Source organism: Ostrinia nubilalis, chromosome 14 (assembly GCF_963855985.1).
Source record: "Ostrinia nubilalis chromosome 14, ilOstNubi1.1, whole genome shotgun sequence".
NCBI lineage: Eukaryota > Metazoa > Arthropoda > Insecta > Lepidoptera > Crambidae > Ostrinia > Ostrinia nubilalis.
In genome coordinates, this window is record NC_087101.1 from 10,381,687 (window position 1) to 10,407,807 (window position 26,121).

The 26,121-nt window shown below is 37.8% G+C and overlaps 1 protein-coding gene across 1 annotated transcript in view; it reads right to left on the reverse strand.

The window, feature by feature from the left end:
• The window catches only part of LOC135078135 (uncharacterized), a 29,843-nt gene extending 4,390 nt beyond the window's left edge, over positions 1-25,453 (reverse strand). Inside the window, exons 1-2 of the mRNA XM_063972721.1 lie at positions 25,320-25,453; positions 170-258 (exon numbers count right to left, since the gene is read on the reverse strand). Of these exons, the coding sequence (XP_063828791.1) occupies positions 170-250 (81 nt within the window). The 5' untranslated portion in view covers positions 251-258; positions 25,320-25,453. The remainder of the gene's footprint in view (positions 1-169; positions 259-25,319) is intronic.
• Positions 25,454-26,121: the final 668 nt, after the last annotated feature.

Sequence of the window (26,121 nt, forward strand, 5' to 3'; positions counted from 1 at the left end):
TTATATTTTTAAATATTTTTAAGAAATCCTTATTTCCACAACAAGTTTCTTCCCAGTTGCCAGCCGATTTGTTGTTCCAAGATGGATATAGAGGCAGACAGCTAATATTTGCTATAAAAAGGGCCTAAATACTATGAAAAGGAATTGAAAATATACTCATGGAACTTACCAGATTAAGATATCCGATGATCAGACACCCCGTCCTCAGCTCGATGCACCCACAGCACGTATCGAAAAGTAGAGCCGCCATCTTTGTGTCTGTAAAAAATAAAAAAATGAGTTAATTTCCTATTTAAATCATTTAATTTATGTATTTAATAACGAGTAGGTAGTTCTGTTTAGAAATACTTTCACAATTTAATTATTTTTAAGCTTTCACGTTGTACTTTTATACTTTTAGCAAAATGTTGTTTTCAAACTTTTTGTTATTGGAAGCATAGTACAAGTAGAAAAATGAAAATTATAGAGTTGCGTGCGATTTCACAACCGCAAGGGGACAATAAAGTGTTATGAACACGATAATTTAATATGACATCTATTTAGTTAAGTAGGTAGTACATGTACCTATCTAACGTCTATCCGTACCTCTAGTAGGAAAAACTTTCGAGTTCGTTTCGTTGCGTATTCAAAGTGTCATCGAAAAATTTTGTATGAAAAATTAAACAGCGCCCCCTATATTATAGCCGCCCTAGGGGGCGCTGTTTAATTTTTCATACAAAATTTTTCGATGACACTTTGAATACGCAACGAAACGAACTCGAAAGTTTTTCCTACTAGAGGTACCGTACATCTAATCGCTATAATACAAGCTCTGCTTAATTGGGAGCAGGCCTTCAACGGACATAACAACCATTTTTCATGGTATTTGGACCTTAAGACAAAGGAATAAAGTTCAAAATATGGTGGTGACTATATTCCCTCTTCCGTTAAAAAATGCTACAAATTATGCCGACTTAGACATAGATTATTTTATTGTCCTAACGACATTGCCCCAGTAGGCACAGGAGCAATTAATGACATGTCCAATTAAGCCACTTAACAATTTGATGGTCTTTCAAGGTTTTAGGAACAATAAAAATAGCATGGTGTGTTGAGATCAGAATTTTTCGGACATTAGAAAACCCAATTTTCCTAGCTTTTTTGGATTTTTTTCTTTATTACACAGTGAAAAGTTACAGAAAACTTTTTTTTCTTTGTCATAGCATTCTATTTAAATTCAAATTTATCCTTGACGTAGGTAGGTATGTCACCTACTTGTTTTATTAACTTAAAAACAATTCTTCAATTTAATTTCTTTCCAATAAAAATTTCCGTGAGTCACAAGAAAAGTTCGACGGTCAAACATAACCGACTCGTGTGAATTATTTATTCAAAAGATGTTTCAGATTCAGAAATTTATTTGCTTACATGTTCATGGTATTATAACAGGTGTAAAACAATAATAGAGCAAACTTATACGAATCTAGATAGGTAGGTAAGTGTAGCAAATATTTCACAGAAAAATATTACACATTGTAAATTACCATACTTATTATAGTATTTGTTTTGATAAAATTTTCAGAAGTTATTTTAGCTAGGATCCCTAGCTTATACTTACATCCCTAGCTGACCCGGCGAACTTTGTAGGTATCCTATGCAGAAATAAGAATTTTTCAAATCGGCCCAATAGTTTCGGAGCGTATTCAATACAAGCAAACAACTAGATAATGTAGACAATATGCGCAATGTTTTATGCATTGAGGTATTCAAATATCTACAATTCAAAGTGACCGGCCAGTGCGTCGGTCGGTGATGCCACCGCCAAATATCGCGATGACCTTGGCACTACAACTCTGATACTATCACGTTTTTTAACAAAAAACGACTACAAAAAAGAATGCAACACGTGTTTCTTTATTTGTAACGAAGCTTCCCGCTCTATTTTTTAAATTTATTCCCAACCTCATTTTGCCAAACAAATTACACCAACCAACAATTTGTCATGTCAGTTACTTAATTACTTAGTTTAATAGTTTCAAGACATTTAAAAGGTTAACACTTTGTGGTCATATAAAAGAATTTAAAACATTGAGCAGTTTTTGTGAGATTGAAAGACAGCAATAAAAAAAATAAAGGAAGACCGGTAATAAAGGAAAAAATATAATTTAGGGCATTATGCAGTTGTGGCGACATCTACGATACGCCACTACAAAACGTGTACCAACAGATGGCGCTGTTACGACTGCACTATGGCACACTCCGCCGCTCATACAAACCTGCATCGCGGTGACGGAGTTTTCTACCCTGCCAAGTACATATAGACAAACCAAGATGGTGTAAATTGGACCTTGGTCCCCGAGCATAACACCCGCTCGGAAGGAAGCACTAACATCTAGCTTCCTTATTGTGGTTGAGCATCATATCCCACACAGTTTTACAGCTGAGATCCATTTATTGTTTTTTCCATGTCGTGGATCAACTTTTTTAGTTATATTTTTATTGTTTACATATCGTCAGTGGAAAGGAAAAAGGACTAAAGCGCCATTTTGGCCAAAATGAGTTATATACATTGTTGGATAGGATTTTTTTTTCTGCGTCGATCTATCTAGGTTTCAACTCAATCCGATGACTTTTTTGGCGCTTTAGCACTCTGAAAATTTTAAGTATTTCTAAAATCACCGCCCTCGTCGCTGCTAAAACGACGTGTTTTCAGTGTTTTTGCAACAAGTGTCGCGTAAGGGTTTTTTTGCTGGCAAAATATTTTTGCTTTCACAACATTAAGTATTTTTTTGTTATTTAAGAACTCGAATGACTTGTTACTTTAGCAATTCGAGCTTTTTGAGTTTTATAGTTCATTGGTATATTAGTAGTTATTCATGGTTGTAGTTCAAAATGATTTGGCGTGTAAGCAAAAGTAAGTGAACAAGATTCGATTAATTTTGGCGCTTTAGCAAAAAGTAGCCTTTTTTTAATAAGCTTTAAAGTATTTTAGCGAAAATGAGAGCATTAATCAAAGCAAAAACTATAGTAGTTAAGTATTATTAACAAAGACATCTCAAACACACTTGTGACTATAAGCACACACTACGCACTCGGGTCACTCACAAGTGCCTGCAAAGATGCAAGAATGTTGCAACTATCCAAATAAATAATTTGCTCCCTGGGCACACATTTATGCCGGTGGATTCAATGCACTCAGTCATTGAAAAAAAGTGTTCGTTCGTTTCAGCCCGAACGATATCCACTGCTGGATCCCCCAAGGCCAGGCCTCCCCCAAGGATTTTCACAAAGACCGGGCTCGCGCTCGCATCCAGGCACCTCCTGCAACCACCACCTCCAGATCGTCGGTCCACCTAGTGGGAGGCCTGCCCACACCACGTCTTCCGGCTCGTGGTTGCTACTCTTTTTCCAGAAATTTTCTACCCCTGCAGCCATCAGCTCTGCAAGCTATGTGCCCCGCCCACTGCCACTAGATTTTAGCGATTCTGCGGGCTATGTCAGTCACTTTGGTTCCCCTGCGGATCTCCTCATTTCTGATTCGATCACGCAGGGAAAATCCGAGCATAGCACGCTCCATCGCTCTTTGGGCGACTTTGAGCCTTCTTATGAGGCCTATATAAGCGACCACGTCTCAGATCCACAAGCCAAGAAAAAAGGGTAACAAACACTATTGTATGGGCGCCGCGCCGTCTAATTGGCCTGCCTGCATAGCTGCAGTATATGCTGCTCTATCAAGAAAAGTTCCCAAACTAATGGCAAGATAAGTCTTTCCCTGGCTTCTTGAGGATGAAGTGAGCCGTCTTCCATTGTTTGGGGAAATACGCTATAGATAGGCATTTGTTTGCAATTTCCATGAATATCTCCCTTTCGCTACGAATAGCTCTGGTACATAAATATCGGCGGGAAATCATCCGGTCCCGGGGCTTTCTTTAGATTTTGCACGTTAAGCACGGCCTCCACTCCTGCCTCGGTAAAAAGGGGATCGTTTGCTGTTTGCTCTTCTAAAGTTTCGCTCTCTATCAGTTGTCGGAGACGCGTGTGGTGTGGTTTATCTATTGTCACGGAATCATCTGGATCAGCCGATTATTCTGGGCACTCTGCCCAGTCTTGCCGTTAAAACCATTCAGGAGCATGTCCTCTTGTCTCTGGAGCTTTCCCGATGACTCCATAGATTCCATCCCACATGTTTTCTCTCTCGTGTGTCGAGCAGAACTCATTCCAACTCTTTGTTTGCGCCTCGCTGGTCTTCTGTGCGTATTCTTGTTGCCGCACTTTCACCCAGACAGAGAGAATAGGTTATGGCGTTGTGGTCTGAAGTGACTAGCGTTCTGTCCACTTTCTCTTTAATCCTACCCAGTAGTGGCTTACTGCACGCTGACACATCCACTTTGCTTGTGCGCAATCTGCCCTGTCGATATTTTTTGAAAGAAGAAACTGTAAGCTTCACCTAAGCTTTCGGAAACGCTGCCCCACCATTGGTTCTAGGCGTTCACGTCTCCCCCTATAATGATGTTTTGGGTGTTTAGCTTTTTCATACCGCTTTGTGCGTTATATCTAAAGCTCAATTGGATTGTCTCCCTCATAATACACGGACACAATTCCTAGTTTTAGCCTGCCTGCCCCCAGTGTTACCGCGGCCTCCGTCTCCGTGACCAGTTAGGGGTCGTGAATGACTCAATCGGTCACCGAAGACTGAGTGACTGGTTTCTGCCGATTGAGTGCTAAGGTTATGTCCTTCTCCTCGGCTGCTTGCAGCAGTTCGGCAGTGGCTTGCTTGGAGCGTCTCAGGTTAGCTCAGATGATGTTGAGCTTTCACAAATCAAATCAAATCTCCCAAAAGACCACGGACACGGTCTTTTAGGAGATTTGAACTCTGCATGTTTAGGGTGTTCTTGGCAGTATGCTGTTCTGGAAAGCGCTAAGTAAGTAGTCCTACTTTTGTTTTTCTGGGCATTCATCACTTTATCACTGAATGCCATGTAGTGGTGAATGTTGGATGTGTCAGTTCTCGCCCTCGCATTTTTTCCACGATTGTGGTGTGCCTTATTTTCAGGCTGGACAGTTTAGCCATGAGTAAGTTCCTCTGCAGTTCCTCTTCCTCTTTGCATAGGGCTTTTGTATGTCCAAAACAGAGGCATTTGGCGCATTTCACTAGTGGGGTCTTCTACCGGTCTTATCTCCAGACCTATGTGGACTGCCCCCGCCTCGAACAAGCGTTTGTAGAGAATGGGCGACACTTCCATCCATAGCATTGTAGAGTTTCTTATTTTGGGCCTTTAGATTGTCATCCTTTTCCACCTTTAGACCTTTGATTTTGAAGTCAAAAGTGGTTCTGACGGTCTTATGACATTGTCGCCGATTATGCTCGAGTCCGTCGATAAGACTATCAGTGTGTGGTTTGGATTTTTTGGTGGGATGGACATGGTGGTGGCCGCGTAAGTCACCACCCACCATGTCCATCCCACCAAAGGTTCCCACCAGTGGTTAGTGGTGGTCATTAAAATTGTTAAGTGTCCCTACGTTTGTTCACTATAATTCAAAATATAGTAATTACCTACCACTCCCGTACCCGGTTAGAAGTAATGACAATCAAATTATGCATGATGTTAGGATAAATTAAGCATTTTTTGTCATAAAACATAATACCTATTCAATCTATAAGCATTACTTTTGCTTAAAACGTTTAATGTAGTAAGAGTTTAGTAACATTTGCTTATATTCGTTCTATAGGGTCTGCGTAAGTAAGCAAATATTCATGTAAGCTCCATGGATAATATCGCTTTTACGCATTTTTTCGCTGGCGCATGCGACTATCTTATTATGTAGTTTAGTAATTTATCTTCGACTTACTTATTAAGCTGTATCTCACTAAGTATTTTTTCTCTTTTATTAAAAAGGTTGTTCAAACTATTTAGCACTTATTGGTTGCTGGATATTTGATTATAAATGGAGGTTAGCAGTTTTACCCTGACTAACATTTAATGAATTTTCATAATTCTTTTGCTAAAGCGACACCTATTTTACGATCTAAAAGAGCTACAAACCTGGTGTTTTCATTAAAATATAGGCAAAAAATCAAGAACACGATTGCATTTTAAAAGAACTGTTTAACATTAATATCAAAAGAGATACGAATTTTTTTCGTAAAAAAAAAACTTTGATCCTCATTTCCCACAAGTACGGTTTTGGCGCTTTAGTCTTTTTTCCTTTCCACTGACGATATTTTTAATGATTTTCAGTCACGTAATTAAATAAATCATTTTAATTTTATTATTATTATTTAATTTTCAGTGGCTTTCAGATTTGTTCAGTTTGTTTTTCAAAAGTCTGATTTTCTCTTCCTGGACGACATTTTTTGTCTTTGTTGAGTATTCCGATTCTTAGAGTCACATAACTACCACAACACATTGTGTTATTTTTTTTTTTAAACTTCCTACATATTTTTACTACCTTGATGCTAACATTTTAATGAAACGCATAAAAGATTTATACAACGAAACCACTACCTACAATAAAGGCTGATGTAATCCCCATGCCCATAAAGTAAACCATACATTAGCTATGGAGTGCCTGTGTAGTCCACGGCAGACCGCGCCCACAGCCGCGGGTTCTATTTCGGGCCGGCCATAATGGCGCCTCCGAATTTCAAGGTGATCCAGTGCTTCATGCTATAGCTACATTGTTTGGGAGTTGGACTGGACCGAATTTTGAATCGAGATTACGAGTAATCTGTCAAATCATGTTAGTAACAATAGACTCGATCAAGTAAAAAAAATAATTCACACGAAATCAGAATATGTGTATTTAATTACATTTAAAGCAGTTAAAGTAATAATCTTTGATACACAGTGGTCTCACAACAATAAAAAAACATGCTGAACGAATTGCGAATTGAAGTCAAAAAGAGCAATTCAATCATTTCTTAGATGAGCGATTTTCAGCCTGTAGGTTGGTTTTAAAGGTGTGTGGCAGTTACTTTCAGTTTCAATTTTAAAATGGACCGCACCTCTTATAGCTTTTAAACTAGGATAAAAAATATGTAAAACTACACTATAACTCCATTCAAGCTAAATAAGCTGAATGCGAGCGGCGCAGGACCGGTCTTTGTGGAAATCCTTGAGGGAGGCCTTTGTCCAGCAGTGGACGTCTTGCGGCTGAAACGAACGAAGTTTTTATACGAACGACAGCACACCAAGATAAACACTATGGCTCTTAACTAATTGTAATAAGAGGCATTTTCCCACAAAAATGTTTAATCTGATATCCTACTGTTGTACATTTTCAAAATGTTATATTTTCAGAATCAGAATCCTTGTTTGCGTATTTTTCAAGTTGAACATGATAAAAAAGATAAAACTAAGTGTTGTTTTCATGTGTTATTGTGTTGAGATTAAGAAATAAAGCAAGCGCTCCTATAAATATGTAAAAGTTATGGAAAGGAGGTTTCCAGGTTGTTGTGACTTACGTCAATAAGATGGCGCACTTTTGTTTGCTTGTGGACTCAATTAATTATTGATTTTACTGATAATAATAACTTAATAAGTAAATAGCTAGCTGAATTAAAATTGTTATAAAGATGGACACAAAGCAATTAGTTTGCCGACTACGTAGTGTGACTACTAATATATTCTGTGGTAGTAGGTACGTAGTGTGCGTGGACTGAAAATATTAGTAGCTATCGGCAATTGAATTGCCTACGCGCCATTTGCTAATAATAAAACACCAGTTAACACAAAATAAATAAGCGAAAATAGTTTGGATGTCTGGCTGGATGGATGTAAGTTACTCTTTCACGCAAAAACTACTGAACGGATTTTAATGAAACTTTACAGTATATATGTATTATCGTTTATAACCCAGAATAACATATAGGCTATAATTTCTGACAATATGTGACAAACTAAATTTCACGCGGGTGAAGCCGCGGGCAAAAGCTAATTATGTATAAAATAAGCTTTGTTACAGCGTCAGCTAATCGCAACAATTTTTATTTTTGTTACACTTGAAGGTGTGTTTTATGGTGTACCTACATAGTAAGTATTCACATGCTACATAGCGTGGGAGAGGCATGTAATATTTTTATGAACCGTGATAGTCCCGGCTAAGCACCAAATCGCGGGTCTCATGTTGCTCGTTGCACACCCATATGTAATGAAAATACCTACACCTTTAGCCAACGTGCAGCAGCGTCAAATAGTTTTTGACATACAGAGTGGCCAAAAAGTTGACAACACAACCTTATTCCAATTGTAATAAAGACTTGTTACGAACTTTTCGGCTGTTTTGGGTGTCACGAGCTATTTGTCGCTGACTGCACGCAAGTTATAAATTCGCGACGCCACGTGTCAGTTCGCTTGGATTGGCAAGGCTTGGTATTTCTGCTAAAGTAGGTATTTCGCGCTGTCAAAATCTGCGCGCGCAATACTTCGCCGAAGACAGCGCGCCAAAGAGCTCTCGCGGCTACCACAAAATATAACAGAAGGTAAACTCATGTATGTACCTCGCTTTGCATACCTCTCTCGCTCGCACGCTCGGCCGTCGCGCTAGGGTTGTCTTGTCATGTGTTGCGTTTATTTCGTTATGATAGAAAAATGTAACTCTTAATACTATGCAAGAAAGACAATAACAGATATCCACGTATACTTATTTATATTTAGTACGTTATTATAGTAATAGTTTGCAAACAAATACACGAGAAGGAAGTAGTATTTAGTTGAGTGGTTGACACTATTATCCAACTATCCAACTAATATTATAAATGCGAAAGTTTGGATGTCTGGATGTTTGTTGCTCTTTCACGCAAAAACTACTGAACGGATTTTGATGTAACTTTACAGTATTATTGTTTATAACCCTGAATAACATATAGGCTATAATTTATGACGATCTGTGACAAACTAAATTTCACGCGGGTGAAGCCGCGGGCAAAAGCTAGTTATCTAATAATTCCTAAAACCTCTCTAAAACAATTCGATATTCCTAATAATTGAGTTGGCTTTCAATTTCAATTGAAATTCAAATAAATAACTTACTTACCTCCCCGAATCAACTGGTAATTTAAAAAATGAAAATTCGGTATTTAATGATGAGTTTAAGCAACCAAATACCGAACAATTAAAATACGACTTTTTCTGTTCACTCATTTTCGTCAATTTCGCAAAACAAAATAATATCACAGGCGGTTGACCGGCGCGTGACTCAAGCGAACCACAGCGAACGTGTGGCGAACGTCTGTCTGTCGCGCCACGTCGCGCTCGCATTCGTCCAAGACAGTCTTGCTCGAGCGGTGTCTGTCTATGTGTGCGTGGCTCGAGCGCGTTTAGTATGGAGTTTGTCTTCTGTTATATTTTGTGCGGCTACACAGTATAGAAATACGCAGTTTAGAAATACGCAGTTGGTTAGGTTGACTTCCTTCCTTTCAAGCGTCACACTCACAGCACTTTCTAATACAAATCATATCCAAGTGATACAAATTAAAACAACTTTCAAAATTTGAAAATTATAAATAACTTGAAAAAATCGAACTGCCTAAGGCGGGAATTGAACTTTTTCAAGTTATTTATAATTTTCAAATTAGTTTGAGATGCGACTCTTAACGCTAAAAAAATTTAATAACTTTCAAAATTTTTGGGAATATATTTTAGAATCGAATAAATATAGAATATAACTGCCAAAGTAAACACGGTTCAAAGAGGCGTGGCGTCACCCGACCTTCCGGAAGTTCCGCGCCGGCTAAAAGAATTTCAAGATTACGTCACCCGACCTATCGGTAGATCCTCGGGAGCTTGAGCGATTGGAAAAACATTTTATGATCAGTTACTCGTAGTAGCGATTATTTAGAGCTTGGATAATAAATTATAGTTGTTGCAATTCACAAAGCTTTGCATGTGGTTAATTACATTAATCAGTACACGCATCAATTTTGTTCAGTCTTTTTGTTTATTAATAAATAAAAATAACATACTAAAATTGCATACATATTTGTTTGTATTGGTCTGGGTGTTTTCTTTCCATAATTTATGTATAACGTATGTACGAGGCTCTGTATTGAAAATCACTATGAGCAATGAGCATCACACACTGTTACCTGGAGTGCATTACCGCAGCAAAATTTTTATAAATGTTGTGCTTTAGAGAGTCGAGAGTATAGCAGATAATTAGTCCATCGTGAGCAGAAATTTGTCCACTAATAGCAAAATTCGTTCAAATTATAGTTTTAAAGTTATTGGCTAGAAGAATATTTTATCTTGCAGCTTAGACCTTTAGCTACAGACCTTAGACAGTATTTTTGAAACATTCTTACGCATGGTGGAGGAAGGGACGCTCTAGAGCAGTGGTTCTTAACCGGTGGTCCGCGGACCACTGGTGGTCCCTGGAGGCATTCCAAGTGGTCCACGATGTGCACTTGCACACCTTGGTCAAAACCACTTTTAACAGATTTTTGCAGTCAAACTGGTTTTGACCGATTATGAGGTGGTCCCTAACAAGACCGAGGTCCCTCACCATTGCTCTAGAGACTCAAAACTACAAGGATACACATGAACTCCAGTTTTAAATCCGTTGATATCTGCTGCATCTGCACTGTTTTTTTGGCTATAAGATTCTTCTATCTTACGGCTTAGACCTTTAGCTACAGACCTTAGACAGTATTTTTGTGAAAATTCTTACGCATGGTGGAGAAAGGGACGCTCTAGACACTCAAGTCTACAAGGAGTCACATCAACTCCAGTTTTAAATCTGTTGACATCTGCTGCATCTGCCATCTTTTTGGGTAGAAGATTCTTCCATCTTGCAGCGTAGACCTTTAGCTACAGACCTTAGACAGTATTTTTGTGAAAATTCTTACGCATGGTGGAGGAAGGGACGCTCTAGACACTCAAGTCTACAAGAAGTCACATCAACTCCAGTTTTAAATCCGTTGACATCTGCTGCATCTGCCATCTTTTTGGGTAGAAGATTCTTCCATCTTGCATCGTAGACCTTAGACAGTATTTTTTTGAAAATTCTTACGCATGGTGGAGGAAGGGACGCTCTAGACACTCAAGTCTACAAGGAGTCATATGAACTCCAGTTTTAAATCCGTTAACATCTGCTGCATCTGCCATCTTTTTGGCTAGAAGATTCTTCTATCTTACAGCTTAGACCTTTAGCTACAGACCTTAGACAGTATTTTTTATTATTTATTTGTGTCAGTGTGCTCTTCTAAAGAGTGTAAGACGATTGTATGTAGGTACTATTAAAATGTAATTTTAACTCATTGGTTTTGTCTCATATTTGAGGAATGTACTATGTATCATGAGTAGAGTCTTCGTTTAAAAGGATGCGAACGATTTAAATTTCAATACGTAGACAAAATTGATAATTCTTAATTATCAAAAATTTTGAATTATTAATTTTCTTTCTCCAGTAACACTGATATTATTATACTGTGACTCATCAAAGTCATCATTGTCAAAAATATTGACAAATCGCGAACTGTCACGGCCATAAAACTGACACGCGTCCGTCCTCCGTAAGCGCCACCGCGCGACTGATTGAGATTGTCCAAGCCGTCATGGACGATTTTTTCCACATTTTTTAACATAGTAACTAAATAAGACGCGATATAAAAATTTCATCCGTTAAAAGCCCTCAAGTTATTTCTGAACTTTAGTTTAGTAAAAGATTTAGAATCTCAAATCGCTTATTTTAAAAATAAAACCATAAATAGAAAACGAATAGAGGTAACTTTGGGAATATATTCTATCGAGTCAACTTCATCAAATCGTGTTTCCATCCGTTAATAGCCCTAGAAAATATCCTCAACTATGCCCAATAAAAATCTTAGCCTTTAATTTTACTGTTTAGTACCTCAAAAATGAAAAATGAAAACCTCATTTTCGCCATTTTCTCTGCTACCCGGCCTTAAACGAGAACGTTACTAATTTACAAAGAGATATAACTAATCATTTGCAAAATACAGCGATTTATGGATGTAAGGTAAAACTGGAAAAAACCATGTGATCATTTCCTTCTTGAATTAGGTATAGATAGATATACGAGTAGGATTATTTTCGACATTTTCCTGTTACCTATTTTTCTCTTAAACAATAATGTACATTTTCCTCTTTTTGATTGAAAATATTAAAGCCTACAAAACATTATTAGTCTCTTTATTTTTAACCTACTTTTCTCTGTTTTTCCCAAAGTCAGCTGTTAGAGAATGCCACATGGCAGCTCGCCTTTTTGTAGCGCTTATTTTTATGTGTGGGAAATAATAAATAAATTTTGTCACATATAAAATTATGTTTTGGTGTAATTTAAATTTAATAGCTACGACACAAAATTAAAATGTTACTATGGCCCTACTACAATGAGGATGTATGCTCGGTGGGCTGAAATAATTGATGTTGTTGTGCAATTATTTGCATTGTCATCAATACAATATAGAGTCACGAAGTGTAATGTAAAAAGGTGTTTTATGGCACAGTAGATGGCACCTTAGCCTTACCAACCTCTATTACGTAGGTACACATGAGATTATGTAGTAGGTAGATATCTCATGTGCTACACATTTGCAGTTAGTAGGTACATTTACTTAGTTGGAAAAATCGCACATTTGAACTGAAAAAGGTGTAACAGTTGTCGTCTGTTTACACATCATATATTATCATAACAGCAGTACATTTCTCAGAAATAACCATGAGAGTAGGTAAATACTGAAATCGCATGTTATTTATTAACTTCTCCGACTTTGTATTTTTCTATTTCTGACTCTAATACCTATCATACCACAATAATAGTCCGTCCGAAGGCGCTGGACGCAGGCCGCTACCAACCGGGCAACATGGAAAGCATTTTGGGAGACCTATGTTCAGCAGTGGACGTCCTATGGCTGAGATGATGATGATGATGATAGACGACGGGATTCAAACTACCGATCATCGAATTGACAGTCCAAAAATGACACCGTTAAGTTATTTTCGACTGAAATATTATAAACATAAGTTTTATTATCGAGTGAAATAGGGGCTGAATAGGTACACTTTGCCACAGTGGCATCTTAGGTAGTTCTAATTTATTTATTTAATCTTCCATTTTGCAACAAAATGTATGTTCAGTTACATTTTAAACTCTGTACCTACCGATAAATAAGTATAAAACCGATACACAGGTCAGATAAGTAAATGCTGAAGTCTGCATAATGGTAACACGAGTAACTACACCACATTATAATGGTTTGTTGCGATAAAACAGTGCACACGTTTAAAACTAAACTTTACAAAGTTTTAGGTGTTAATTTTATTCTGTAGAAGCATTAAAGGTGCCAACTGACTATGAAAAAATTCACTAAGATTTGGCCGTATGGTAAAGGAAATTTTCAAAGGGTTAAGCCCGGTTTCCACCAAATCAGAGAAGATGTGTTTTGAGTTTTGAATAACCAATCCGATTTCATTAAGTATTTCTACCACCTCTCTCCTCTCAGCTTTGGTCTTTGCGGAATAGGACACCATTTTGGATAGTTATCGTGTGAACATACCGTTTCTTTTTTTGTAGACATCCTACATTGAATAAATAACTATTTGTTTATTATGTTTATTATTGGAAATGCCCTACATTTCGCAATCAAAGTGATTAATAAGTTATCAAAAATGACACATACAATTATCATGCATCTACCCATGTGAATCATATAAAGTTCCAATATACAAGCCTGTTTGATAAAAAATCCAGTTTTTACTGGAGTTATCAGGAAATCTCAAGTGGGTATAATCTCAAGTATTTTAGGAAAAACATAACCCTCCTTCTGGCGCGGGCGGGTAAAAATTACATTTAATTGATTAATTGAGAATTATCCGATAAGATTTTGATTATTTATTAATATTGACCTATTGTTGTAATTAGTGAGTATATTTAAAAAATTGCTCTGTATTTAAATTCATTAACTAGGTACTTACAGACAAGCAGCACATAAAGCTATACATTTTTATTGAAAAATGACCCCTATTAAAACTAAATAACATGCTACTGGGCTTAGCTTGACCACTTTAACCAGCCGCCTGTGCATTCCAATGTTTTGCCAACACGGCTTAAATTACAAAACGGCTGATATATGCTATCGTGGTATAAACATCTGCTTCATTCTGAGAACTTAATCAACGTGAAATGAAATAATAATAAACAGAAACGGAGAGTACATTTTTTCGCGCCAATCACTAACACAAAACAGAATCTGCTAACCGACATCAAAAAGGAGGAAGTTCCACTGTATGTAGTTTTTTCTTTCTATGTAGAGTACCTATGTTCACCGATTACTCCGACAATTGTGAACCGTTTTTCAAGATTTTTTTGTTTGATAATACAAGGTTAAAATTAATGTGCTTTGTACGCCAAACCAAAATTATTGTTCCACAATGAAACATTACTGAGACTGTAGTTATAGATAGAGTTAACACGAAGAGTTATCGTATTATGCTAATATTTAAGAGGCTGCATGTAGGTTTAATACGCGTACCTATAAAAGAATCCTTGACTATCTAAACAGCAGATATTCCATTCTGTAGAAAATGTCCCTCAAATTAAAAGCTACGAACGGAAACCTTCAGTAGGGCACCCACTGGGATACGAATACGCATGGAGTGGTTGACGTCATGCTGCCAGTAAAAATAGCATGCGCCGTCCTTTGTCCCGATAACCTTGCTTGTCAACGGTAGAGCCTTAAATTATATGCCTTCTTCGTGAAGAAATTCCGAATTTAATGCATCTTCTGCAAAAACACACAAGTGGTTTCTGTGCAACCTACAAAAACCTGATTTTTTTATAAATCACTTCCTGATTTTTCTATAAATCATTTAATAATTGGGCGTCGTCAATGATATTATATAAAATCTATAATATCATTGGGCGTCGTAAATATGATTAATCAAAATCAATACTCGTATAATAATAGGTAGGTACTCATATGAAAATAATTATTTATTATTGATAAGTCCCCCATTAAAATCATTTAGTATGTTTCCTGCAGAGTTTTCCTCAAAAGTTATTTTCCTCAGTTAGTTTAAAACAAATAAGGTAACTACTTATACTTATTTCGCACATGCGGATACCATACGGATAACAGGTGAATTAAAACAACACGTTTCATCGCAAAACGCATAACAATGGTAGAAGTAACCTGATGGAGGTCACTAAGTAGGTACTAGTTGTGTGTGCACGCAAAAACTTGTAAAATTTTGGAAAAGTGATAGTAAAAGGGTTAATCCAACCTTTTTAGACGAGTTAAAGTGCTTGCTAAAACCCAATTTACAGAAAATAAATAATTTATGAATGTGTTAGTGATAATTGCAACTTCTTTTTCAACAGTAGATAGGTACATCACCTTTGAACGCTACGTTTAGCCAGACAATAACCACTTATCTACTAGGTAATCGTACACAAAACTTAATTATGAGAAATCGAATATTTTTGCTGATTCACCGCACCCTGTGGTACGACAAATCCCTTGATGACGTAACTGCTCGATATAACATTTAGATTGGGCAAGCAGGAGGGGCACCCTAGTTTTGTTTCATTAACTGTGTACACTTTACCCCAAGAAATAGCCATACAGTGGGTTCACTCCGAAGTATGTTAGTATCACAAAATGTAGATGAGAATACTTATGGTCACATTAGACCGAAAAAAGTAAGTTCCAGGTGTTAGCAATTGGACTATTGTATTATAAAAAACAAAAAGTGTGACTAGCGTAATAACTGAAGGCTGATAATATGGCCTTTTGTATCCTTTTGATTTTAATGCTTATTTGTTAATACAGATGCCATCTGGACTGACGCGCTGAACGCGCTGGAATGTGTAATGTGACATAGATTTTTCATAATATCACTATCACTACAAAGTATAAAACAAAGTCGCTTGCCGCTGTCTGTCCCTATGCATGCTTAAATCTTTAAAACCACACAACGGATTTTGATGCGGTTTTTTTAAATAGAGTGATTCAAGAGGAAGGGTTATATGTATAAAACATGCATATCATAGAATAGAAAAGCCGGGAAAGTGCGAAGCTGGGGCGGACCGCTGGTTAAGTAACTACTACATATGACTACGCTCTGAGAATCTGAACCATTACGGGTCCCATAACCTTGAGGACAATTCCTATGTTTTGGATGGAAAACCCCTTAATTAATTTAATTTAATATATTACAAAGCCCAACTGAATAGACTGTTTCAGGGATTTTCCATTAAAAACATGGGAATTGTCCTCAAGGTTATTAGGGGGACACGGAACGGTTCCAGATTCTCAGAACGTAGTCATATGGAGTTTCAAGGTCCAAGATAAGATAAGCCACATTCCCCATGTGGTGTCCACATACCTTACATCACCGTAAAGGTAATGTGATTTTTAATAATGTAATGCAATAATTTTATAAACTGCAGCTGTGATGATGCAGGTGCAATGAAACATTATCGCTATTCTCGTAAAATACTTGAAAAAAGTACCTACCTTATTAGGCTGACGGTCTAATATAGACTTTAGTAAATCTTAACATGTGTAAATTTTCAATGTATGAGGAAAATAAAAAGTAATCAATAAAAGGCTTAAGAGCCTTTTCTAAGTAAGTCACAACTTGATCATGCGGGGGACATGTGATGTGTCATGAGTTATAATCAAAAGTAAAGTAAGTAGGTGTACTTACATGCCACCTTTTAATGTTTAGTTGTGGTATTTATGTAATGACACTACACGAAAATTGATAATAATTGGAATGGAACTACTCAAACTGCTTTATCGCTTGTAAGCGATCTCTTCCAAATATCCTGAAGATAGGTACCTAAGTATGCCGTCGTTTCTGCTCAATGTTCCCGCGAAGTGAATTCACGCTACCCACTTCTCAATTTAGTTAAACGATCACGGAGCTGTCTGCGATCTCGTATAAAATTGTAAACGACCTAAATATAGCATAGTTGAGTAAGTACACACCGTTGTTCCAATTACGATGTTGATCCCAAATGGCGTTCCCTCAGATAATAGAAGGGGATCTGAGGGCGTTCCCAAGTGGAACGAGAGTAAAAGAGTTTAAATTTAAAGGACTTTTTAAAAGGACTAAGGTTCGGCTAAACCAAGGCTGAGCAAAGGCTGATCGCATTGGTTTGGCCGAACCTTCAGTCTGATCGCCATCGTACACGCCTTGGTTTGGCCGAACCATAAAAGGCGTAGGTTTAATACTGCTTATATTAAAGGCATTTAGTAAGTACTAAGGCAGGTAAAATAACAGGAAAACGTGATATTGTCGCTTGGAAATTAATACCTGTATCACAGGAATTCCACTAACAGCGAACTAAGATTCTTCATAAATAAGATGTCGAAAATCATTTTCCTTGTAAGGAAATATGATTCATACAGTCTTAATGATCAATATTATATTGATCTTCCTTCAGTCGTTCCTTCCTAAAAGCTTAATATGTAACACAATTATAAAAATAAAATAAAGTTAATTAATTAATTAATAATCTCCTACGTAGGTACACTACCTACGATTTAACCAAACGATATTTGAGAAATCAAATAAAATTAATTACCAATCATTTCCGATATTTGCCTAGTGCGATTATAATTCAGTTATTTACTGCTCAATTGTAATAAATCGAATGTTTACGATGTAGTTAAAATTAGAGGTTTTCTGTGACATTTACCTGTTTTAGGAATCATTTTATTGCACATAACTTATTTTGTTTTATGTTGTCAAATCGTCAATGTTGTTACTTATTGTTATTTTTTTGTTAGTTGGCGTTTTTAATAATTCTTTTTTTTTTACAATTAATCTGATCTTTCTTACTGTATTCGCAACACCATTGATAATAATTAGTCGCTATAATACGAGTATCAGTCGCTAAAATGTCTCTGCTCTGCTCCCATTCCAGAAATCTTATTTAAGCTACCGATCGAATGGCAATCCAGGCCAAGGATCTAGGCGTAAGTCAACCGGGTGATGTCATCGAGCTATACCTACCTAACAACTTTACTAGATAGACGGGACATTACCACAATTTGACCAAACACGAAGCCACAATAAAAACAAGGAAATAAATAATAAAGATCTACCTTCCCACCCAGAGTGACTATAGACTCAGACTCAAGCTTAGTTGGGCATTTGCCCATATTAAAATGTCTATAATAAATAATACTTAAAATGCGAAGGTCAGTCTGCGTCTAATCAGTCTGTATGTGTTTTAGTTCCCAATTTAAATTCAATGTTTAAAAAACGCTGAACTAATTTTGATAACCTTGGAGTCTTTAAGCTTCTTTTTGTTACAAAAACTTAGTGTGCGCTATCATATTCAAATAAGATCATTGCCTTGGATAATAAAAAAATCTGCAATCGAACTTGCGGACAGAAACTATACGAGTACAATCAAAGTGAAGGAAGACACCGTGAAAATTGAGCAAATGTTTGAACAGACGCGTGAAATATATTTTCTAGACTTCTGAAAGAGTATTTATTAATAGGCAGTTGTGTGTGTGAGTCACCTCAACCTACATGACATTTAGCGCCGTAAATTGGCAGACAGCTGGTATCATTGATTTCAAATCCAGAGTTATTATACGAGGAATATCCCTAAAAATAGTTATTTCTTTTTTCAGGGATAAAACGACATTATTTTGTGTTTGTATGCTTTTGGTACACTGGATCGTAAAGAAAAAGGGTCTTCGAACGGCCAGTGCTATAAAAAAAACTGTTTGAAAAAAGGGTTTTAGTCGAAACCCGATTTGTTTTTTCTGAAAAAACAAAATTCATGATGACGAAATTGCAGTGAGAAACTATACATGTAGTTGTTTACTTTCAAATGAATGAGTACCTATAAAAATTAATATTTAGATAAAAAACTAAAAACACACTTTTAATTACTGCACCAAGAGGCCAAATATCCTCCCGACTCCATCATCAGCACCCTGGTCATCATCTAACACTAAAGTGCTCGAAAATACAAATCCAATGAATCCAAACTCGATGCGATTCCGCCGTTTCGTTTAGGGGTTCCTATCAGGGCCGGATTAACCATCTCGGGGCCCCTAGGCACAGCTCGTTTCGGGCCCCCCCTTTTTTGTCGCGGAGGAAATGCTTTGCGCACTTTCGCCACTGCCGGGGGACAGGGTGGTGTGTGGTACTCCCGGCGCCCTAAAAAGTGAAAAGGACGGGGTATACCCACTAAAACCTCCGCGGCGTTCCGTCGTAGCCCGAGTGTCGTGAGTATCCGGCCGTAGCCTTAGACTTCCGCGACACCACGCTGCAGCGACAGCTCGCCTACACGGCGGACCCTACACACCCCCCTTGTGGGGGTCCGACGGGAATGTCCGAAACGCCAAGCCGTTCCCGTCAGACGAAGGTGACAAGGGTACCCCCAGCCTGCTGGCCGCCACCTGGGGGCAGAGTAGAACGGTCGTACAACCGCCTTCTCCCGCCCCCTTCTCCGCCTGCGGAGCGATGAGGCGAGAGGATCCTTCTGAAGGATGACCTCTTCGCAAAAGGAGGCTACCGCCTTCCAGCATCCTTCGTTTCCCAGCATGGCGTTGACCAGGCTCGGAAGCGAAAGATCCCGGCCCACGACCGCAGTGAGGACACGGCGCTGCTCCTCCCAGCCGGGCAGCCTGTGCAGCCCGCGAGGGTGTACTGCACCGTGTCATCCGCCGCGCCGCGCATTTGTGGCACACGGGGATTCCTCTCACCCGGTTCTATGCAGGTACGAACCGAAGCAGCCATGCCCGGTCAGCACCTGCGCCAGACGGAACGTGAGGAACCCGTGCGGTCGTTCCAACCATTTGTCCAGAACAGGACCAATGGCGTCCAGAGTGCGGCGGCCAAAATGCGCGCGAGTCATGTCTTCATAACGGCGCCGCACCGCTCCGGGGCCGGGCGCCTTCCACGCGCCTTCTGGTCTGCCATCCAGTGATAGATGACAGACAAGACCCCAGTTTCTAGCTCCCAAGGAGGAGTACCAGCGAGAACGCACGCCGCAGCGTGCCCTACCGTGCGGTAGGTCCTTGCGACCCTCTGCGCTATGGCCCGCTGGGGTCTGCCGAAAGAGCAGCATTCTTTCTCTTATTGAGTGCTCTCTCGCAGATTGGAGTGCCATACAGCGCCATGCCCCTCAGAACGCCGGCATAAAGTCGACGACACCTCGTTTGTGGCCCTCCCAAATTCGGGAGAAGCCAACTCAGTGCGCCGGCTGCCTTGAGAAAGCGTGGCGCTAGCCCATTGAAGTGCGGGCTAAAATGCCACCTCCCGTCAAGCGTGAGGCCCAGATATTTCATATGGCCTTTGACGTCAATCCTAACGTCCTCAACGCGTCGGGAGGGGCGCGCTGGCGAGGCCCCGGAAAGAAGAGGGCCTCAATTTTCTCCAGCGCGACTTTCAGGCCGAGGCATCGTATTCTGCGAGCGACTAATGTGCCGCCCGCCGACGCCAGCCGTGCCGCGGGCCCAAATGTCTTCCCCGGGTAGTGACCAGAGTGTCATCCGCATAGCATATGACACTCATGCCCGCGAGTAGGACGCCCCGCAGGAGCCAGTTGAAGCCTAGGTTCCACAAGAGTGGACCGAGCACGGAACCCTGCGGAATCCCGCGGGCTACGCCGCGCCGTTTGAGCTGGCCGTCTCTGTTAACATACAGGACTTCGCGGTCCCGTGAGTAATCGGCCAGCAGCGCTCAAAGGTACTGAGGCACTCTGTGATGTTGAAGTGCCTAGAGTATAGTGGAATGAATCAGGTTCCACAATATCGAAATATGACGATTGAATGTGTAAACCAAAATAAGGCGAAGTTTTGAGGTGGTTTGAGTTTTGTTGCATAAAAATAATCTTTAAAATTTATTTTTTAATCGGGAGTGCTGGGCCCCTGGTCATAGTGGGCCCCTGGCCATAGTGGGCCCCTAGGCACTGGCCTAAAGTGCCTTATGGATAATACGGCACTGGTTCCTATGGCCACCTTCCAGTCCCATCATCAGACCAGCTCGATGGTAACTACCATAATATTGTATTATCATTTTGTCATCTAATCTACATAATTATGATTGCCAAGTTTCATGATGATACAAGAATTAGAAATGCGTGTACCTACCTAATTCAGATTCTTAGATTCCATTATACTTACTTAGTTAGTTACATACACGACGACCTAATAAAAGCGTGTTTTAAAATGAGCTGTTAAAGATGTATTTAATTGCGTTTTATTACTATCCGTTCGCTTTAAGTTTGCCGCTGGCGATATGACGTCACTATAACTAACTAACTAAAATATTTTTATTAAAATATTTTTTATTTATTATTATTGATAAAAATTGTGTATTTGCGTAAAATAAGTCACATTAATTGCGTTTAATCGCGGTTGGGAGAGGGGACGCGCATTCCACGGACCGGCAAACTAAGCGCGAACGGGTAATACAGTATAATTCTGGCCAAGATAATAAAAGTACTTAGGTGTCTTATCGTAAGTTAACTTTTTATATTGGATTTAAGTAATATCACAAAGTGACCTTAGGTCATCGAGTTTGCGTCGTAAAACACTAACAGGTTTGTGATATACCTACTCTCAAAACAACTATTTATTTTTCTTCGGTACTTTTGTTTTGTTTTTATAAATACGAGTCCTAATTAGGTAGTTCGATATTAAACGATCAAAGCAAACGTTGTGATAGGGATGGATAGAGACATGAGATTTTTGGTTTTACAAAGGTAATACGATAGAGAATAACACAAAGTAATAAAAAAAAAACACCTGTACATTATTTGGAGAAATTTATCAAATAACCAAAAAAACACAAATTAAAATACGGGCCTTTCTCAAAAATAACAGTTTATTATTACTTGTTGCCGTTCTCTGGGTATTTTATGTATTTTATTAGTATCGTCTATTATTTAGCATTATTAATGTTCTTTATTTTATCAGGATATAGGTACCTCTTAGTTTAAAAGTTATGATGTTTTCTTTACAATAAGTAATTGAAAGAAAAAAAAAATCTCAGATATTTTTGGTCATTTTTTCCTACGATAAAAGTAGGTCAAGTTTCACCTATTTTTATACGTGAATTACTACTTATTCTAAATGATTTATTTTTATTTGTACATTGCACAATATTTATTAGTCACCACCATTAAAGTTTCATATTTTATTTACTAGGATTTCCCCTCGCGGTGAATGATTTTAGTAACTTAGGGAAAAAAATACAAAAATTGCAATTAACGGCACTCTTTGAAAGCCTAATTAAAAATACTTACAAATAAAAATTGCAAAATTCACAAAAAATACATAAGGAAAAGATACGATTTCAGTTCGAATCAAACAGCATAGGTAGGTACAATCTTTTTGCATCTTCGCTCTTACAATAAATAACACAGTGTTAGTTTAGCTTGATAATGTTGTCGTCAGTACCTACGTCTAAATTATTAATATGCGCCATAAAACCTTATTTCAAAACGATAACCATAATAAGTTACGAGTGCCTTTTGTCTTTCTCGTGATGTCACTTGTTATTTTTTTTTAAGTACCTACCGCTTCTAATCTTATGTATAGACGACAGCACGTCAACGTAAACACTGTGGTATCTTACGTAGTTGCGATAAGGGCGACTTTGCAACGAAAATGTTATAGTCTGATGTGCTGTCGCTGTACTATGCATTTATTGATTCAATGATCCATTGAAATACTTGAGCAGTTATCTTTTATTTACAAGTACCCTTCGATTAGTTAGAGCTTCGGGAACCCCGGGATGACCAATACGACTGATTTCACTATTAGTCATCAAATAGCATTATTTACCTAAAATAAACATTTATTTGCCAGTATATAAAGCCCTTAAGAATATAAGATAGCAAGAGTTGTTGCCATTGGGGCCTTTAAACACATGCGACTTTTTGCAGCGTTGCAATGCTAAATCTGCAAAAGTCACGGTATGTATTGTCCTTAATATTAGCAGTTCCATAAAACAGGTCATTACTTAAATACTGGTAAACGTTATTTGTAAAAGGGAATTCTAAGCAATAGACTTTTCTGCGAAAACAAGCTTCATCGATGTCAATGCCATTGTCTACGGTGTAGTCATATAAGCTCTGTCAATCAATAAAAGTATAAGTAAGATCTATCTATAGGATCTAACCTACACAATTTGTAGGGGACTTCGGTTGAGTTGTTATTCGGATCACAATCAATATGCGCTCGTTATTAATGTTTGTACATAATGGACTCTACATTTAGTGACGTTCGATTTCCGATATTTCTATGAGTCAATTAAAATAGTTACTTAGGTCCATGACTTAGTTAAATTCTCCCTACAGTGTCTAATCGTAGTTAAGGAACGTGTTTCACAGTCTTGTGTTCATAAGGAGTCGCGGCCTAAAAGTCCTACATTCGAATCCAGATTCAAATTGAACATTCTCATTTTGTTGTCAAAATCCGCAGTCTCGGAAATTGTCGGCCTGATTTTCCTATACCTACATATAAAGTGGATGATCTACTCTATTATAATCCGTGCCTAAGGGTTGCCGCACACGGGCTTCGCGCCACAGTCACAAAACGCCGACACCGACATTTTTACATTACACGGGCACACCGGGGTAAACGCCCTGCCACACGAAAATATATACAAGTAGGTATGTAAATATGCAGCTGGCGGCTTTTTGTGGTTGTAGCCTTGTGTCCCATGCTCGTGGCTACCCTAAAAGGCGCCATGGTGTCGGCCCCATACCGACAGACGCCTGTTCGCCCTATAAAGTCATTACTATCAGTTGTATTATGGACGTAAAAGTAGGTCTACAGTCCTTAATCACTTATTATTTCAGTATAGTCACGGTTCATTAGGAAAAAAATGTTTTATTTGCGTTAGTAAATAAAATAAACGAAACCAAAACTTGCAACGATGTAGATAACATCATCATCTAAGCTAAACTCATAAAAACCAGTCTTGTGTCATTTGTTTTTTGTTAATGACCACCAAATTGCGATTTATTTATGTCAATGTCAATGATATTATTGATACCTAATACCTATACTTAAATTGCACATGAACATAAAATATGTCTGCTTTGCAGTTTGCTAAATGCGTGGTATTATAAACGATTATAACTATCCAAAATCATTCAAAATACTACGTATTGTAATTATGTGACTCATTCACAAAGAAAAGGTTAACACAAAATAGTAATGCGTAAAAAAAGATTATCACAATACGTGGGGATGAGAATACCCCAGAAGTTTCGATAACATTACAAAAGATTTGGAGAAAAAAGTTAGACAACGTTGGTTGCGTACATTTTTTTAAGACATTCCAAGGGTTTGTAGAATAAAGGAACCTTGAACTAACCTTTAAATGGTCTTTTGCCATGTAGAATTCTCTTCCAGTCAACCCTTCCAGAGCAAACAGAAAATAGAGTGGGCTTAGGAGTTAGAAAATTTAAGGTAAGATTAAATACTTACTGCGTTAAAATAGCCCATAAATATAATTAATGAGTAATGGAGATAAAGTTTAAATAAAAGTTATTTTAATGAAGCATATCTCAGTACCTAATAGCATTATTATACAACAAAAGATAAGTTGGACGTAACTTTTTAATTGTTGTAAATAGTAGGTACTAATTATTTATTTACCGAACGTGGAGCATGTATTGAAACAAGGCTATCATTACATTACTTAATTCAGAATAAGTAGGTAGTACTTATGCAAATTATGCAGGTAGGTTGGAATTTATTTACGCGTTGCGTACATTCGAGTTGATATGATAATAGCTATAGCCATTAGAAACTACTTAACCAATAGATTTAGCAGGAAAAAATTGTCGTCTAGTTTAATAGCTAAGGTACTTATTTAACTATCAGTGATTCAGTGGTTAAATAAAACCTGTCTAATATTTTTTTTATTCGAAACAAAGTCTGACTAGTATTTAAAACTGCAAGCTGGGAAAAACTGATATTTAATAAATCGAATTGTGATTAAAGTTTTGGCAATTCTTACAATTTAGGAGTTCATTCTCATTTCTTTCGAAAATACCAACGAAACGTTAACAAAATGGCGGACCCAAGTGCGTGCTAAACTAACTAAAGTTCTGTGCAATCTCAGTAAAAAATAAGCAAGCTATCCAAATAATTCTAAAAGATGTTAAATATTTTTTATTGTATTATCTAAAATCCGTAAAAACCTACTTCTCAACAAGTGCGTAAAATACCGGCCGGCGCGGCGCGATGTGAAAACGAAAGTTTACAAATAAACATTATTGCGTTACGCGCGCGGATATAAATTTACATAAAACAGGCTGCGTCTATAAATAATCGTTTAAATAAAGCGATACCCTAGAAAATTATAAAAAACTATACTTACATTTCAGTAGTTTTAAAATAAAGATGACACCACGAGACGTTTGCTATGCGACAACAGCCCGACACAACTGACCGACTGCGAGAACTTTGTAGACGACGAGCGCTCTCCGGTTCGCAGACGCGCGTTTAATCTTCCTGCGTGCCTGACGTATTTTTTTGTGAATTCCCAACCAAAGCTAGCATCAAGAAACCGGTTGGCGGGCTAGTATTGTTTTGACGAATGCAAAACATCGAGTAACCTTCAGACTATGAATGCATAGTTAGCTCATGCATGCAGGTTTGATCAGAATGAAAATAAAAACACCTAGATTATTTGTAGCGTTTTCGTAACTAAATAAATATGTCTGCAACATATTAATAAGATTATATTCATTGTAAAAAGTTGTTTTACCTACTTTGTCTACTTATTTTAAAGTAGCGCTTACAGTGTTTTATTAATTTTGTCTAAAGTACCTAAGTAGTAGTTGTAGCTTTTTTTAAGAAAGGGCTTAAAACAGGGAAATAGGGTTTTTCTTGCAAATAAATAAATAAATAAATTATAAAGTTGCCACATCACCAGCAGTATGTTGTCTTTTAGTCATCTTTATAATTTCGCATAAAAGTTTGAGTTGTTAATACTAAATCTAAACTTTTTTGTCCTATTAATTTTTATATTTTATTTACATATTTAGGTAACAGTTTTCCATACAAACGTCCCTATTACGGTCCACGTAATTTTGGTAACTTTTTATTCCTCAGATGAATGATATTGACGTGGAAGAGCTATGGTTTCAAGATGATGGTGTTACAGTTACCATCCAACC